At 36.7% G+C, this 19366-nt stretch overlaps 1 protein-coding gene across 3 annotated transcripts in view; it reads left to right on the top strand.

Moving 5' to 3' along the window:
• RPS6KA5 (ribosomal protein S6 kinase A5) overlaps positions 1 to 19366 on the top strand; it is a 77808-nt gene that overhangs the window by 36946 nt on the left and 21496 nt on the right. For 2 of the 3 annotated variants that reach the window (XM_035540050.1, XM_050711310.1), the window contains exons 6-7: positions 12892 to 12975; positions 16249 to 16352. In XM_035540050.1, the coding sequence (XP_035395943.1) occupies positions 12892 to 12975; positions 16249 to 16352 (188 nt within the window). Of the gene's footprint in view, positions 1 to 12087; positions 12216 to 12891; positions 12976 to 16248; positions 16353 to 19366 lie in introns of all 3 variants that reach the window. The other variant, XM_050711311.1, reaches the window with a different exon arrangement.

Below are 19366 nucleotides of genomic sequence, written 5' to 3'. Positions count from 1 at the left end.
CTTTTCTCTCGGTTATTTGCTTTACAAATCCATCATTAGTAACTGGTTTAAAGAATTCCTTGCAGAATTACAAGTGCATTACACTGCAGAAGCAGACGTAGCCATTTCTTAAACCTGTGTAAAAGTTTCCTTGAGTCTCCATTTTACGTTAGATGAGGGCTTAATTTTGCACCGTCTTACATGTTGGGGCCACAACTATAGAGGTCATGTGTTTCTTAGCTGGCATGCAGTACCTTCACTGATAGGGTTAGCTGGTCTTGCTTTCTCTCTTATTAGTGCCTGTTCTGATGGCAGCTGCTGGCAGGCAGATTTCACTCTTGCTTGAAGCATTCATTAGTCTGATTCTGCCTGTTTTGGAAGCAGTCATTAGTTTGTCTAGCTCTGTGGCATTAGATATAATATCCAACATGGTATTTTTGACTTAGCTGGCTCCTTCAAGTATGAACAGTCCCTGGGATAGGATTTTTTGTTTATTCATTTCCAGATGATCTTATTTAATTCTTCTTGGGATGACGTTTCAAACTAGTGGACCTTTGATCTGTAGTATTGCAATTGTTCTTGGTCTAATCTATGCCTTTATTACTATAATCTTCGTTATGAATTTGTCAAATGCAGTAAGTAGGGTAGTCTAGCATACCACTAAACATTTTTCCCATCTTTGTTCTTCCTCTGTCTCCTACAGAGATCATACTTTTGTTCCTGAATAGAAGGTACAACTACAGAAGCAACAGTCTATACCTGAGAGAGCTATTGGGTGAAGCTGTACTTTCCGATATGGACAGCTTAATTCCCTAGTGTTGTGTCTGGATATTATGACCAAAAAGGCTCTCAAAAGAATTTTTAAAAACAAACAAACAAGACACAGTCAGCCTGGCACTTATTTTCTTGGAACAAGATTTTCAAACAGGATTTTCAACTTTCATTTTAAATCTACATCATGTCTTAAGCCATCAGAAGGCTTTTTTGTCAATTTTCATATGCCTTCCTAAATTGATACTGTAATTGTTTGTTCTTCTGGACAATTAAAATGTTGGCAGAGAATAATGCTGCAGAACTGATTTCTATGGAAACATTTTCTTTTCTTGGTGCATTTCTTATTTTTGAGGTAAATATCAGTAAAATCACTTTCGGATAGGTTGGCCTCTAAGACTCCCTGAAGGTGCAAACCCTGTTTCTGCATGGAATTTTATGTGGACTCTGTGGCAGTGCAAGTAAATCTCTATTTAAGGCACTATTCTTTTATTTATCTTATGTTTTTCTCATTAAAATTACTAAGGGAACTCTAATGGCTCACCTAACTAGTAGCTTATAGCTGATAGAACAGTTTGCTGATAGCTGATCTATGGGATGCTCTGTATGATACTGCTCAAGACTCAAGTTTTTCAGTCTTATAGTCTGTTTCTTGAGGACCTGTGGTTCTTGCCTAGCTTGTCAGCGAGCAGCAGGATGGGGAGGCTGCTCCCTGCAGTAGTGTGAGCTGGGGATGCGGTATGCTAACTGACCAAGGGCACAATCCCACAGTTCCCAAACAAGATCAGAGCAGGTGTATTGGCAGTAACCAGGCTCAGGTAACAGTGCAGCAGTTCTCAGACAAGCTTATAGTGAGGAGGATGGCCTGAGGTCCAGCCAGGATTTGAAGGCAGATCAGGATCAGTGAGGTACACAGCCAAGTACAGGCATACCGGCTCACTCTGGGATCAAGACCGAGGATGTGAGTTTCAGCTCCCAGCTGAAGGTGGAGGAGGTCCCCGAGCAGGTTCCACACACAGTCAGTGGCACTGAGTCAGAGTTGGTCTTGAGCACAGGTGGCTTAACCCCAAGGGGTGCAAAAAGAGCAAGGTTGATATGCTAAGGGTCCTGAACACAGTTATCCTAGGAAAGCTTTCATTGTTTATGTTTCTTGGAACCAAAACTTAAGTTACTGGCTTTCAGAACTCAAAGTTATATAAAATACATATAATAATGATGCTTTCCCTTGTATTCTACAATTTTTTAAATTTCTAATTGATATTATTTGCTATACTACTGATAGAACCCAGAGGGCAACCTAGAAGTTCTGTCTTCCTTTGTTAAAGGAACTTTAACAGAGTTAACTTTGACTTTGGACTTAATATTTGCTTAGAGGTATAAGCAATTAAAGTACAGTTTTATTCCAGCACAATTCCCGAGGTAAGGGTTCTAGATAAATGAAAAACTACAGTGGGGTTTCTGTAGCACAGTACAAAACACCAGCATCTGTTCATGCCTAGAAGTGCTCTACCACTTTAGGCGTTTCATAATATTCTAATAAATTCTTTATAAGTTGCCCTTGAAGGGACAGGAACAAGGTTTCAGTTGATAGCGTGCGAAACTTTTTGTGGGCTCTTGCCCTTAGTTAAGTTTGAGTCTCTTACTCCTGAATACAGTGGTGTAATATGGTGTAATATGTCTCTTCTAGCCTCTTCTGTCTGAATTTGCATATTTCCCAACTAATTGTTTTTTCTTTAGTGGCTCTATAAAAATAGTAGAATGAATGACGCTTCTGTTAATTTCCAAATATGCATTGAATAAATTGAAATTAGAAAAGACTTTACATTGTTTAAAATGGTTTTCCTAGTTAGCTAAGAAATTGGTAAAACTATAAAATAAAAAGAAGGATCATTGGCCCTACTATTGTGGCTGAAGCTATTCCTATTGTATTTATAATAAGTATGCACACTAGGAGATTGTAGGAACCTCACAGAAACACATTACCATTATTTTTCAAGAGGTCCTACTTGAGTATGTTTCCAGTGCTATTACTTCTTGTTGCCATTTCTAGTTTGGAATTGGAGTCTGCTTTTCTGCCTTACCATGTTCAGTGAGATATTCTGCAGAAGTGCAGCATGCAAGTTTCATTTGGCTTTACTTGTCCATCACCCGGGGAAGTGCTGATTCTGTCCCAGTCCTAGTCAGGTGTCAGTTGCTGGTTATTTGCCCAAAGAATGCTGGGACTTCTGCAGGTTCAACTTAAATTTGAGTGCCAAGAGCTGTTAAATACTCTAGTATAAAGTTAGATGTTTAATACCCTGTGGGACAGGGTTCTTCTTGCAAGCAAAATTTTTCACTAAAGCTTTAATGAAAACATAAGTCAGATGTTAGTTGCATCAGTCTACCTTCAAAACAGAATGATACAATGCATTGTAGGCATTTTGGTTGAGCTGACTGCCTTTACTTCACATGGATTCTCTTGTCAATAAACAGAAAAATCTATTTATTGATAATCATACCACAAAAGGAAATAATTGTTTGAGGAACTGTAAAAGCAGTTCTGGATTTGTCCAATATAACCATATAGTCTGTGACAATATCCAGTATGATTTACAAGATCCTTTCTGCAAACATCAGAAATGCCAAGAAAAGCCTATTCTTTGTGAAGAATCTGCTGTATTAAGTCCCCTTTCTTATATGTTAAAGACATGTGAAGCCTTCTGTGTACCTAAAGATTTTTGTACAGTTCTGTACATCCAGGAAATATTCCCTGGCACAGAAATCAATACATGCCATGCTCCAGTCTCACTGCAGGAGAGATCAGCTGGCTTTGGCTTCCTTTATTAGAGATGGTTGGATGTACCTAAGAAACATCTCTGAATTTCTTGAGAGTCAAAAGTACATCATCACTGCAGGTTTTTTTGTTTTTGTTTTTTTAAATCTTGATCATCAGTTTAAAACATACCATTTTTTGGGGGGTTAAGCAAGAATTAAAGTACTGTAGTGTCAAAGAATTTTTAATGTCTGACATTAATTTCTATTCCGTATGGACCCTTCCCCACATGTGCACCTTATTCCTGTGCAGAGACGTTTCTTTGTTATCTCCAAAAAATGACCGCATGCCATGCTCCTGGTAATATAAAAGAAGTTACCCACCATCAGAGAACACTTGGGTTGTAAATATTTATTCATAACAAGTTTACAAGTTTGCATTTGCTAGAATGTTTATTCACTAAATACAAGTCAGAGCAAGGTCTTTGTTTTGGTCAAAACTCGACTAGTTCCAAAAAGTTGGATTGCAGCTTTAAATCTTCTGTATATTACATGCAGACTGCTTCCAATTTGTTGTAGGCAAGAGACATTTTCATGAAACATTGGTGGATTTTACTTGGTGGATTCTACAGCCCTGAGTATTCTATGGAAGTTTGAAACATAGTTGCTCATATGATTTATGGTGTGTGCGTATTCATGTGAGTTATAATCTGTTAGGTGATTGCTTAAAGAGAAGACTGAAGATACGAAACTATGCTAAACTATGATTTTAATGATTTTAAACTATGATTATGATTTAATTATGATTTAAACTATGATTTAAACAATGATTAATGATTTTAAACTATGATTTTAAACTATGATTAGCTAAACTATGATTTTAATCTATTTGATTTTTTCATCTATATTCCTGATCTAGAAGTTGGTATGAGAAATATTACTGCCCATGCAATAGAGGGATTGACCTTTACTTTTAAGTAGAAGGACTGTATCTATATTAGATTTAAAAACCTTGTTAAAACTTGCCATGCAATTTCAGACTAGCTCAAAGAGCAATAAGAATTCCTCTTGTCTTGCTGGGTCATAACATTTTGAAACCTTTCTAATGGTGGAGTCAGATGAAAAGAACAAAGCATTTTAGTTTGCCAGCTAACAAGTTTAGACAAGCCTAGGAATCCCATTAGAATGTTGCTGAAATCTGTGGAAAAAACGGCCAAAACATGCATAATAATTCTATTACTTCTCCATTACAAAAATATGATGAACCAACAAATAGTTCTTGTCTGGATTGGAGAATTTTTCAACTGAATGTGTGAAGAGTCAATCCTGAGAGCAGCTTGGCATGCCTTAGGCCAGATTTGGTCTGGCTTACCTGGTTCTTCCCTTCTGTTCCATTGTATCTTCCTGCTCTGTGTAACTACGTGTTACTCCACTGCAGATATCACTTACAGAAATGGTACAAAACCCACAGCATTGTATACCAAATACTTGCCTTTCTTTAAAAACAGATGGCTTTTTTTGTGAAAATTTTATGCTTTTTCAGTCAGTTCTAAAAATTGCCTTTCCCTTTCTTGTCGATTATTTTTAATAAAGAGTTGATTTTTTTCTCTAAATTCAATAATTTTATATATAATATGGCAATCTACACGAAATTTATCAAGGGTTTGGCTTTAACTTATTATCCAATATCACCTAAAGGGTAGCTTATTTTGCCAGATCTTGAGGAAACTGCCATCACTTCCCCAATCAAGATGTAAAGCTTCCTTTATGCTTTACTTGCAAGTCTGTTGGTGAGGGCCAAGTGCACAAAACCCTTTTGGTTTGAGACCAATTATATGTTTATGTATATAGAATGAAAAAAACAGACAACCCCCCCCCACCCCCATTATTTAAGGAAGATGCAGTTTCAGATTTTAGCCTACAACTACAAAGGGTGTTTGACAGATAGAATATATGTCATTAAAGGCTGCATTTTGACTCTGGAGGTTGTCTTTTTCTCTGGACCAACAGCACTTACTGTTTCCAAGTTTTGTTTCTGTCTTTTAGTGTACTCTCTAGTAAACAACAACAACAAAAAACAGTAATTCTTAAGCTATTGAGTTGCATTCCTGGAATATTTTATTATAAATTCAGGATCAAAGGAAATTAAAATCCAAATAATTTAGTAATGGAGAAGTGCCCTTTACCTTTACAAACAACTTACACTAGATATTAGATACTGTAGGATTTAACAAAGCCTTTTGACTCTATGCTAGCGTAGTTTTGAGCAAGGAGTTCCTGTTAGAAAATGCATACAGTAACATTTGGAGAAGACTAGAATTGTTTAAAAACAAACAAAAAACCAACAAAACAACAACAAAAAATTGGAAAATGCATTTAAGGAGTCAAATTTCATAGCTCAAAGGAGTGTGATAGCAGTGTGGCTTCAAAATGTGTCGCCTCTGACGTTCAGGGTAGTAGTCCAGCTTGGTTAAGAACAAAGTATTTGCGCATTAAATGGTTGGAGAACAGAAGCAATCTGTTCTTTTTCAAAGGTGACCTTTCATGCAGCTGGAGAAGTGGATCTTAATTGTGAATGCTGAAAAGAATGGCTTCACTGAATACTTGGCTAATCCTTTGGCTAAAATATGTTTGCACAAAGGCTGTTGTGAATAAAATAAGCCATAGGACTGTAGGACCCGAGTGTCTGCTGTGGAGCAGTGGTGAATGTTGTTTGAATGTAATTTGTCAAGTTGAAGAAGTACTTGAAAGGCAATATATTTGAATGTTAAATAATATGTCTTCAAATGACAGAATGACTGTGTTAAGACACTTGAGGGCTTTCCATACCCGTGTTCATGCTTTGGAGACAAAATCACAAGCACTCACGCTCTGAAGCATTTTTTCCAAAGCAGTATTTGGATAGCAGATACACTTCTTAGGTTCAGTGCACACGTGTAGAACAGCACACTTAGAACATGCCTCAATATTTTGAACTAGATACTTTAGATCCAGTGCTTGATCATTCTGTGTAGATGTTTGTTTTTTTTTTTGTTTTCGCATCCATAGGTGTTCTGTTAGCAAGCTTTATTCAGCTTCTCTATTCCAACATTCACACCTCTTCAGATTTCTTTCATGTTTTTGTTTGGGTGCTTTGCTTTGGTGTGTTTGTTTTTTCTCGAAGCCTCTGAAACAAAATCTCAGGTGCGTTTAAGGCTTTGATCTTTCCCTTTGTTTTTCTTTTTGTTCCTGTTTTTCCAACAAGCATATGGCTTGCTCCAGTTTGCTCAGTCTGTCCTTTGTACATACAGCAAATTTGGCAACTTCTCATGTGGCTGAACTTCATATAGATTGTGTGTTTCTATTGATGTGTCATCTGGCTACCTCGAGAAGTCTAAATTGAAATCTATTTTTCTTTAGTGCTCAACACCAACATGTTGATGACACCATTGACTCAGGAGGTACTCAGCACATCAGCCATTGGGCCTTCAGCCTTTCAGTGTGGGTTATCTTCTTTTGCTTTAGAGCCTCTTTGAGTTCCAAAAGCTGTTCTCTCTATTTTTATTCAGGCTGACTTGAATGCCCTGTCTGCCATGCTGTAAGCATGACAGTCACAAGATGCACTTTGCAGTTGTGCAGATCTCAGTTTCCAAAGGGTATGGTTAACTTAATTTTTCTTAGTCCCTGAACTAATGAGATTCTCTGCTTATTGGAGGAGTTACAGTACTGTGTATGAGCTCCTTGGGAACTTGTCCCCTGCTCCAAGATGACGTTTTTTCTTTACCAATACTGTTTTGGCCCTGACACTCAGCCAGTCAACGTGTGCCTTTCTATCTGTAGCTCTCTTCAGCCAAGGATTGCAGCAGCTTGTTTCTCAGATGCAGATCTTCAGGTGCATGTGGTGAAATAACGCAGGCCTTCACCCCCCCGGGTGTTTGGAAATACCTGTCCTAGCTGTTGTCTCTGCCTTTTCTTTGCCCGTTTCCCATGCCCTTTTGGATGTGTTAGGGCATCAAATCAGACATTTTCAGGACATCTGGGCTCTGTGAGGTTTTTTTATGTCACTGGAAACTAACACTCAACTAGACATAATGGAGTAGCTCTTTAACTAAAATGTTAGCTGTCGAATGGCAATTTGGACCAGCAGAGGTGAGTCTTTTACAAGCATGTTGTGTATTCCTGATTCCTTGGCTCACCTGCAATCTTATTTAATTCCTGTGGTTTGCTTTGAAGCTTATTAGAGATCTCTGGATGCTTAAGTTCCCTTTCTGAGAGTAGAAAGGTTTATACATGTTCTTTCTGGAGCTTTAGATAGCTTTGAATGCCTGCCTAGCATTCCTTGATTATAAAGCAGGGCTAAGTGATGATACCACAAGATCATCAAGAGCATGATGGTGCAAAGTTTCCATTCTTCTGTCAGCACTTTCAATTGAATTCTGGAGCTAGATTTTTTGATCTCTGGAAATGGTATAATTTGTGGTCTACCTACCATACATACTCTTAGCAAGGAAGATGCTGCTTTGAGGTTTTTTTCTTTGTCAAAATGATTGTTTTCCAGGGCAAATAATCCACATTGCATCTCTCCATTGTGGACAGTCACAGTCTAATTGTTCTAAAGCTGTTCAGTGGCTAGGTGCTATCAACGTTTCTGGGTTTGAAGTTAAATATGCTCCTTTTATTTGATGAAAGAAAAGGAAAATGGGATATAGGAACAGGCATTCCAGAAGAAAGGCTGCAGAGATCATACAGGTGTGGTATTAAAAGTACCTTGACTAGTTAAAGCAGTTGTGTTTCACTAGGACACTTGGATCAGGCAGAATAATTGCTAAGAACTCAGATGGAGGGCTGTGCCCTACCTTTTTCATACCTATCTTTTTCATATTGCTGTAAGTGGAGTGGGAAAAGTTAGAGATCTACTCTCTCCACATATGGAGTAGGAAAAGTCAGAGATCTACCCCATGTGTCATACTAGAGCATTTATTAGAAACGTTTGGAAGGTACGTGTAGGCACATGCACAAAGCTTGTGTTTAGCTCATCTCAAAGAATAAGTGGGGGATGTAACCTGCCTTTGTTAAACCATACATCTGCTAAATTAAAAAGTGAACTGCCTGCTTATCCAGGTGACCCTATCTATGTTAAGTGACCAACAACTCCAGCAAAATTCACTTTGTGTCAGTGGCTTCGCAAAAAGTTAGTGTGCTCTTAGGCACCTAAACTATTTGAAGTAGCCGCTTCGTATACCTTCACTAAAAACTAATGCTATTGCACAAGAATTCAGAATGATGTTGAACTTGGTGAAGAAAAAGAACAAAACCAAATAAAAAACAGACGGTGTGTACCAGAAGACTGAAGGCCATCTCCAAATCATCTGTGAGCATGGAAGCACTGCTGATTGGGAGCAAACATAATGACATGCTTTCAGTGACAAGGTCAATATTGTCATACTGAGTTATTAGAGGTGGTTTAGCCACACTTCTCTTTTACTTCCTTTAGTGTCTAATTGCTTGATGTTCTGCAGCTCAGATGAGGGAACCACAGTGTTTAAGGCATGCGTACTGTGTGAGGAAAAAGAGCATTCTGCCTTGTGCAAAAAATCCTGAAGCTCAAGTATTTGCAAGATACTCCTGTTCAGTAAGAATTCATATGCAGAATCTAAATTCAGTTATTCAATAATTTTCTTTCTTGTCTTACTAACAGTTCCATGTTGTGAGATGAAAGGCAGATACTGGAGTTTCAATTCATGTTATAAATTTGCATGAACTGTAAATTTGTGGGGGAGAGAAATACAAAATAGGGTTTGGTTGTGCTTTAAAAAAACAAAAATAAATGAGACTGCATATTTGATTTGTAAGTAAAATGTGATTTCACAAATGACTGGTGAAATACATTATACAGTGACTTTTTGTCACAGAATGACAGTGGTTGAGGTTGGAGGGGACCTCTGGAGGTCATCTTGGTCAGGCCCCTGCTCAGGCAGGGCTGCCTAGAGCCACCTGCCTGAGACCATGTCCAGGTTTTGGATATCTACAAAGAGGGAGACTCCACTGCCTCTCTGGGCAACCTGTTCCAGTGTTCAGTCACCCACACAGTGAAAGAGTTTTTCCTTGTGTTCAGGCAGAACTTCTGTTCTGTTTCTGCCTGTTGCCTCACGTCCTTTCCCTGGGGACCCCCGAACAGAGCCTGCCTCCGTCTTTGCAGCCTCCCATCAGGTGTTTGTGCACAGTGAGGAGATCCCCCTGCACCGCCTCTTCTCCAGGCCTAGCAGTCCCAGCTCCCTCAGCCTCTCCTCATAGGAGAGGTGCTCCAGTCACCATTTTAGGGCCATTTTTATTGCCCCTTCACTGGACTCTCGCAAGTATCTTCATCTCTCACTTGAACTGGGGAGCCCGGAACTAGGAAGTTTAAAAAAAAAAAAAAAAAAAACAAAACTGTGTGGTTGGAGGTAACATTCTTTTTAAAATGTCTTTAAACCCGCATGTAATGCATACCACTAAAGACTACTAGTGACTCCCTATGTTTAACAATGACAAATATATATAAGTAATCCTGGTGAAACTTAATACTGTAAAAATAGTGTTCTGTATGTAACAGCTAGAGGTAGTTGGTATGGCTTGTAATTTAACAAAACACACCATACCCAGAAGAGTATCTAACAAAGAAGCGTCCACGTTTTGTGACTTCAGCTGTCTGAATACAGTAATTTCTACCGTATGTCAGGAAGACAAATCAGTGTCAATTTTCATTGGAGTCAGAATATTTTGCCTTCAGTGTCAGCTTTATTTATTTATTTATTAATGTTTTGGGGAGTGCTGAAGTGTAGTTAACTAAGAAACTCTAAATAATTGATAGCAGTTTGTTTTGTCTACCTGTAACAGTCAGAAGCTGGTTCCGTCAGGGCTTCTGGAATATGAACGTTGATGTATTTAATGGCGAATCAGTGTTGATCTAGAAGAAAATGTTCAGTGGGTCCCTTTTGTTTTCCTACCTAATATTAAACTACAATCTACTACACAATTTCTTGCTAAGAACTCTGCTTGTGATAATCATCTGCTTTCCTCTTCTTGGCTTTATTCAGCCTTGAATTTCAGCGGTAGATTGCTTTTAAACTGAAAAGGAAGCAAGAGCTGAAGGATACAAATACTTACCTATGTGGAATAAAAGTTGGTATTTTTATAAAGCTTACTACAAATGTATCCTGGAGCATTCAATTTATGAAGAACCGTTTGCCATTTACAGTATGACTTTCTTTTGGTATTGAAATTTAATTACACAAAAATATTTTACAAGATACAGTGTCAATTTTTTAAGCCTTCAAAATTATCTTGGGAGTTTTAAAGATTGAATTTTGCAAGGGACAAAAAATATCTCAGGCATGAATTTAAGGAAGAAAGAATAACTAATTTTCAAATACCGTTTTCAAAATTCAGTCTCATTAAAAGATAAAGTCTGTTGAATGGTAGAAGGTGAATTACTGTTTTTGTTTTTGATGTTCTAGAGAAAAGCTAAATATAATTGAAAATCAGAATAACCTTATATATATATATATATATATATATATATATATATACACACACATACATACATATACACAATTCTTTGATAGTTCCTTAAAAAAATCTACTGGTCATAATTTTGTATCTTTTGAAATGTTTTCAGTGGGCCTTCCCACCAGCACAGGTATATTCCTGTGCTGGATACTTGAGATCACAAGGGGTCTGCTGTACCACGGTATATGTTTGTATCTAAATCCCCAGTCTCTTTCTTGTCATTGTAGTACCTTGAAGCCTAGTTTTACTACACACCACAGAGACAAAGAAACATAATTTTGAAGATAACTCACTGAATTTGCAGCTAGCTAAATGATAGTTTTCATCCCTTTCTTTTGATGTATCAACATTATAAATTGTTTTCGTGAATCTCAGCTTGGCTGCATTGTCTTTTGCAAGGCAAGGGTACTTTGGGCAGACAGCAGGTGAAGGAAGGTTTCAGTTTGTGTTTTTCACTCCCCTTCCTTTTCCTTCCAACCCATTCTTCCCTCCTTCCCTCCTGCCCCAGCTGAAGGAAGAGCGAATGGAGAGATACATTAATACCTTCAGGTTGGCTAATGCCAGGATGGAGGGCTAGGAATTTCTGACTTACTTTTTGTTTGGTTTTTGCTTTTTTTCACACTATTTTTCTTCTAGATAACAGATACTGGAAAAGACAATAAAAGAGAAATGATAGTTGTGTAAAAAGAAAGTGGTATTGTGAAAAGTTTATCATTTTATGGCTTTGTCTCAGAAGTTAATATTTCAAGTTAATATTTGAACCAAATGAGGCCCAGAACTATTTTAAACCCAGAATTTTACAAAAACAAAAAGCCAAAACCCACAAAAACAGTCACAGTGTATGTATTTTAATAAGTACAGTTTATGAATATGCTGTTGGACTGTTTATTTTTTTCTGCCTCATGGTAGCACTGAGCACTATTTCTAATTTTAAGAGCTTCCTCTCATTAGTGCAGTACAATCTTCTATGTAGCACCTGTTTTAAACTCCACATCTGCATCTACGAATGTAAAACCTGACTTTTGAAATATTTGCTTTTTTGAACGCTCTTCTTTAAAGGACCTGTCAGGATCTCTCCCCCAAATGCTAGAAGCTTGAAGGATAAGGGAGGAACAATGTTGCATGGCCCAAACACATGTGCTTTCGTCATTAGCAAGGTCCAGCATGACCTCATGTTGACCTCAAAGGTAAATCGCTCTCAGGGAACAATTATACATGCCTGTGAAAGCAGCTTAGTTTTGAACATAATCAAAACAATAACTTCAGTGTATAGAATAAACTTAAATTTACAACTCTGTCTGTCTGTTTGCCTTTCTCTTTCTCTCTCTTGTCTCTCTCCAAGTCTCTTCTTGAGAGAACATTGGGTTTTTATGTGCGTTTTGTGAAAGGGAATTACTTTTCTAGAGGTCATAATAAATTCCTAAATATGGAGAACCCAAAGGATCTTTTATCTAATTTAGTCAAGTCATACATCTTACAATGAATCGCTCTTTTTAACTTAAACATTTCATTTGTTTAGAGTATTGATATTGCAGCCTTCAGAATGTGTCTATGTTGCCTTGAGGAATGATGTATAGATCATTTAGACTAATAGGAATGTTTTTAAATATCAATACATTAATTTTTGTGTGCTTATGTTAGACTACCACACAAACTTATGACATTTTTTTTGTAGAAGACTGTAAATATTTCGTAGCGTTGTGTGATACATCTCTGCATATGATGGAATATGATTTAGCTAGCAGTTCTGAGCTATTTGGAGAAGAATTGCTGCCAGCATCTTGGAACTGTTAGCCAGATATGTCCCATATGATTTGGACAATGTAATCATTTGATATGAATTTTATTTTCTTTTTTTGCTAGAATGAGAGAGCATATTCCTTCTGTGGAACAATAGAATACATGGCTCCAGATATTGTAAGGGGAGGAGATACAGGACATGATAAGGTATGTTCTATCTAAGTTTATTACTGAAAAAAAGTTAATTCTTTGGGCAACATTGTTGTTCAGTTTGAGTTTTTCTGTAGAATGTGATAGTGTCTTACTTAAACATGCCTTACTTCAGGTTGTCTTAAAATAGATTATTGCCTATATTTAAAAACATTGGCATAATTTATTTTCAGTTTGAAGTTAGTTTTAAACCAAAGTACAAGGCATAATTCTAAGGCTGTTGAGGCTCGCTTGTGTTCTATTTGAATCTTGTTCTAAATGTGCAGTGGGACAAAAAAAATTTAGCTCATACTTGCTTACTTTTATTTAAAAACTGTTTAGTTTGGAGTGGAAAAACAACTGTTTTGTGACTAATTCTGATATATTTTTACAGTTGTACATCAGGTAAGTCTATTATCTTTCTTGAAGTCTTGAGTGGATTATTAATGTAAGTTTGGGAAATATTCTCAGATTGTCAAAAATTAATTCCGTTTAGCTTGAGGCTAATTTTTTTTATATGAATTAATGTCAGTAACTGATGGCAACAATTAAGATGACCATTATTCACAGATGGAACTCAAAACAAACAAACAAATAAAAATGTCCCAACTCTATTCCACTGAAAGAATTCTACAGTATTCGTAGATCAATTATTTTGATTGGTTACTATACTGAGAAGTTTTTGAGAATCTCCATATTTTATTTTTTTCTATGGATTGTTTTGTTTTTCTGTTGGGGGTCCTGGAATATAGTTGATTACAATTCATCTTAGAATTGCCTTTTTAAGCACTGGAAAATATTATGTCACCCTCTATCTCCTTTTCCTAGATTGCTGAACTCAGTCTGACTTTGCCTTAGAAGGTTCTTTCTCTGTTCATTCTGCTTCTGTTTTGGTCTGAACTTGCCTGCAATATTTTTTTAAGTAGGAAACGCTGTAGTAGGCACAGTATTTCAGCTACGTGTTGGCAGTTTGAAGTACAGCAGAATGACTACCTCCCTGATTCTTCTATTAGACATAAAATGGAAAATTTTTCTTTTCACTTAGTCATTGTCTCACACCTACTTTTGTTTCACTATAATCTTTGCATTTTTTTCAGAGTACTGCTTACTTCATCATTATTAAAATGGAATTTTACAAATTTATGAATCTAAGCTCCATTTCCTGCACTCCGTATTTCTCCTTAGTTTAATCTTGCCAATTTCAGAGGATCTCTCCAATGCGTCAGTCACTTTAAATTGTGTTTGTTTTTTTCTCAAGTGCTTGCAAATTATGTACTGTTGCTGCTATTGCTGATTTTAAGAGCAATCTCTGTGCTGTTATATTTTACCAGTTCTACTTGATATTTTCATGAGGTATAGAGCAGAGCTGTATAGTACACTTAAAGAAATAGCCTAACAATTTGATGGCAAGTGATTGACAGCTGTTAAATAAAGGTGTTTTCAGTTACACACGTGCTGGTAATTGTTTACCTTACAAATTCTTGGCTAACTATTGATGATGCTATTTGGCACGGTGTTTGAAGGTTTTTAGTGTATTTTGTATTTACTGCTTATCTAGCTACCCAAGATCTTATTTAAAAAAGAGGAAATGAGATTGCCTTAGTATGCTATGCTCTTGATAAATCAGTGTGTTTGCTTGTAATCTCTTCTAGATAGCTATCTTGTTTGTATTAAAAACTTGCTCCAGATTTTTTTTAGAGTTTGATTCTGATTCTGCAGATCCTCCTACTCTTTTGGAAAAACACACACTTCTTCTGGGATCTTCTCTGATCATTGTGTATTTGCAAGGAGAATTACTGACAGTACAGAGACTTCTTCAGCTAGTTCCTTTAGACATTCTTGGATGAATAGATCAAACATCAGATTTTGTGTATCTTGAAAAAAAACAAAACAAAACCCCACAATCTCTAAAGTAGGAAGTCAACTTTTTCATCATTTATTGGTTGTGTTCCTGTAATGTATTAATTTTGTCAGCACAAGTAAAGCAGAATTTCAGTTTCATGGATATGCAAATTTCATGGAAATAAAATTGAGAAATTCAAGCACCTGTAGTAAAATTAATTTTGTTTAAATGACTAAACTGCTTCCTTTATTTTTCATAGTAGTGTCTTTTCTTACGAAAGAGAGAAAAAATTCTTTATGGATATGGAGCAATTTTTTTTATAATGAAGAAAGTTTCAGGAGTGACATTGGGTATGAGAGTATGGAGTTAATATGAGCATTTTGTCTCAAAAAATACTTTCCTCTTAGAAAACCTCTGTTTTCTATCCCCAGATAACTGCCTATCCTTGAAACCATATAGCCTGCTCCAAGTATTGGGATAGTCAGACAAAATCAGAGAGACTGTAGCCATAGATGGGATTATCTGAAGACATTTTTTTAATGTATTGGTACTTTAAATAAATAAAAATAATAAACAATAAATAAAAATAATAAATAAAATGAGGTGTCAGAGAGATGCGTAATATGACAAGGGGGAATGCTTTTAAACTAAGATGGGAGATTTAGGTTAGATATTAGGAGAAAGTTTTTCACTCAGAGGGTGGTGAGGCACTGGAACAGGTTGCCCAGAGAGGTTGTGGATGCCACATCCCTGGAGGCATTCAAGGCCAGGCTGGATGCGGCTCTGGGCAGCCTGATCTAGTGGTTGGCAACCCAGCACAGAGCAGGGGGGTTGAAACTAGATGATCTTTAAGGTCCTTTTCAAGCCAGGCCATTCTATGATTCTGTGATTCTATGATTAATATATGGGAAGCCAAAGATAACATGTGTTGCCATGCAATATAAGATGAAATTCCATAGCATTTCAGGTGTCCTGATTAACTGTGAGCTGTAGACCTAAACTGTGCTTTTCAAAAGTTCCTTAGTTTCATTCTCAAGCTCCTAAAAGCTCAGGTTCCACTACTTCATAGCAAGCTTTAGTTATTTCAAGTATGTATAAGCTCCGTTATTTCAAGTATGTTTTAGAATTCTTATCGTTTCCCAATGTTAAAAATCAAAATTAGTTCTGGGGAAAAAGTCAAGTGAAACTTTAGTAGCCAGTGGAAAGACTTCAGCTTGAGAAATTAATTGAAGAAGCTGAGTGAAGAGCTTTCAAAGTAATTGATATAATATAGAAAATACGTCCAATCATTACTGCAATCCAAGCTTTATGTCCAGGTTTGCTTCAGTTGTGAATAGGCGGGCTGTTCCTTTTGCTAGCTGTTTACTGGCTGCAGTGTTTTGTTCCTCCTTTTATTAACAATTTTACTTTGCTGTATTATAACTTACATAATTACTGTTTTTCTATAGGCTGTTGATTGGTGGAGTGTTGGTGTTCTTATGTATGAACTATTAACTGGAGCATCACCATTTACAGTTGATGGAGAGAAGAATTCTCAAGCAGAGATTTCTAGGTAAGGTTCAAAACAGTACGTTACATGTGCTTGCTCACAAATTGATGCTTGTGCTATAATATATATTTTGTGAGAATTTTGATACAGAATTTAGGAAGAAAGAGCTACCAGGGTAATACTTCATGTGTTCTGCTTCTGTGTAACAGAATGACATCTGAAAGCAGACAGGTTACTTCAGTGACCTGCAGAGGTTAATAAAATAGAACTGACCTTCATGAAAGACCTGTTTTGTTTAAGCTACAGTAGAACGACACCTCTGCTGCTGTCCAACCCTATTGCATGTTTACTGTTGAAAGGGAAGTCAAATGAAACATGAAATTATATGTAAACAGAATTATCACATTCAACATCTTGATACTGAATACTAAACTAAATACTGAAACGTATTTAGCTGGAGAGATTTTTGTCTTTCTTGCTAGACCCCTCCATCGTATAAGTTTAAGTTACCAGGATTTACCCTACTCCCACTTTTTTTTAATGGGAATGTTTATTTTGTTTGTATATGACATGAAACAAAGAACGTGATCCTTTCTAGACATACTTGCGTATTGATAAGAAATGAGTATGAAATCAAATAACCTATACCATTCTTGTCTTTTACATATAAAATTTTTAGAAGCACGTTCTTCAGGATTTGATTGTCTTTTAGTAGGTTCTTCTCTGCTCTTGAATATCTTATTTTTTTCTCATAATTTATGGTTGAATTCAAAGATGAGAAACTGCAAGGCTGCCAGCATCCACCCTCTGATGGCTATTACTCTAATTTCTGACTGAAATTTTGTTGTGACAAGTTGACTGCCTTTTTTTCCAGGTATTGATGTTGTCCTTTGGTATGCTTTTATTCTGGTTGGTGTTTATACTACGCGTTTATATTTACTATATATTTGTATATACTGCACAACTTCTCTCCATGACTATCTTGGATCTTTCTAGTTTCATTTCCTCTCTAAAATGATAAAAAAAAAAACAACAACCCTGAATTGCAGATAATGTCATCAGATATCTGTAGTTGCCAATGGTGATGAAATCACTAGCACTGGCAAATTGGTACAAGCTTCTTTCTTGATAGCAGAGTTACTCGAAACACAAATTATATTCCCTAACAGCAGGCTTAGAGAATTCAGCTTTCTCTTAGACACCAGCCCTGAAAGCATAAATTCCATGGTCTTTGGTTTTTGTAGGTTTAAGGAAACAATCTTGTTCTGGATGAATCCAGGTCCTTATCTTATTTTTACCTAGGTGGGAAATAATCTCAGATATTTTTGTATGGAAAGTTTATTTCTGTGTACGTCACAAAGGCTGTTAGGTTTGAAACCAGAGTTTTGGTATGAAATATGTCCCCTATGAACAGTTTAGGTGTTCTGTCAGAAATAGTTGGTGTATGGTTTATACCTTTTTTACTCTATCTGATGAGAGATTGTGTTCACTTCTTTTATCATACCTTTTGGACAGCACTGTGGACTTCTTTCATGGTGAGTGCTACTTAATTGCATACTTTGTTTTCCCTTATGTTAAAAGCCTCTGTCTCTGAAGGCTCTTTTTGTTCACATTCTTGGTGTTATGGGTTACTAATCTTATTAGATTTTTTTTTTCACAGAACTATTCAAGTGTATGTCCATTTCAACTATCCCTTCTCCCCTTACTTCTCCCTTCTCCCCAAATCTTCCTTTCATTTTGGAGAATTCTGGACTTGCATTGCCACAGAGCTGTGAAAGGGCCCCATCCTTCAAAAGCATAGGCAGGTGCTGTGTTTGTTTTCACTTTGACTGTGATTTGTAATTCTGGCTTGAAAGACAGATCCATTTTAGAGTTCTGATTTTTGAGGATCTTGTCATATGTACAGGTGCTTAAAATGACTATGAAGTTTTTGGAGCATTATTTTGCTTCTGTGCAACAGCTTAGAAAATCTTATCAGCTTTGGGGTTATGAATAGATATATATCTGTCTTTTTCCACTTGTGTACATCTATAAAATCTGTAGAAGCACGTGACGCTGTTCTAGCATAATAATTCTAATTGTGGCCTATGCTCTTTATTTGACATAGTTTGTTAGAATCTATTTATGCTTCATAGAGGACGGCTGAAATTTGACTATCTGTTAGTTGCTATAAGGATATTTTGTCTGCAGTTCTGCAAGAAACCTTTTCTTCCTTAAACCGTTTGGAAAATGCATTGCAGGTATGGACTAGGATGCCATTCCTTATTTTCCACCTGTAAAGACTCCAGTGATTACTAGATCTTTTCAAGGACAGAGCAGTTACTAAATTGAACTTGTGATCTGCATGGTATCTTCTGGAATTTTGTCCTTTTAAGTGCTTAAAAACAAGTAGAGCTTATAGCTACCTGCAGTTCATAGTGTGTCTACCCTTAGTTGAGAGTCCAGAATCCAAGAAATGATAGGAGATAATGCAATGATACTTTTCTAACAGGTAGCAAGCAATGTCTAAGGAGATCTCTTCCACAAGAAGGAAACCATTTGATGTTAAATGTAGTGTGAATCACATCCCATCAGTGACTCTGCCTACAGATCAATTCAGCTTGTTGGTAAAGCAGATAGTTTCAAGAAAGTTGTAACTATTCCATCAAAGTTTCTGACTTGCCTAACGCTTGCAAGAACTGGGGTGCACTGTTCCATCTGCTCAAAGGTGGTACAAAAGAATCAGTCATTGGTAGTTCTGAGATGACAGGGCATTCAGTAGAGTTGTTTTCAAACCTGAAGGTGAAAATTCTGCTTTGGAAGCTTGTCCCTCTACCCTTAAATAGGTTTACAGCTTGAGGTTGCTTTCTCTTATTCCCTGAGTATTAGGATGGTTTTGGTGATTAGGATGATCTTTTTGGTGATGCTAATGATACACAGTTACAAGGGCACTGATGATAAACTATGATAACAGTTCTAGCGTAAACCTAGTGGGTCTCACGGTTAACTAGGTTGATCCTTTCAGTTTTCCATGATCTAATTGTGTCTTTCACCTGTTGGAAATAAAACCATAAGCTTCAGGTTTTGTGCTTTTGATA

This window comes from Cygnus atratus, chromosome 5 (assembly GCF_013377495.2).
Source record: "Cygnus atratus isolate AKBS03 ecotype Queensland, Australia chromosome 5, CAtr_DNAZoo_HiC_assembly, whole genome shotgun sequence".
Lineage (NCBI taxonomy): Eukaryota > Metazoa > Chordata > Aves > Anseriformes > Anatidae > Cygnus > Cygnus atratus.
The sequence above is the reverse complement of the archived record's forward strand: the minus strand, read 5'-3'. Positions and strand labels throughout refer to the sequence as shown.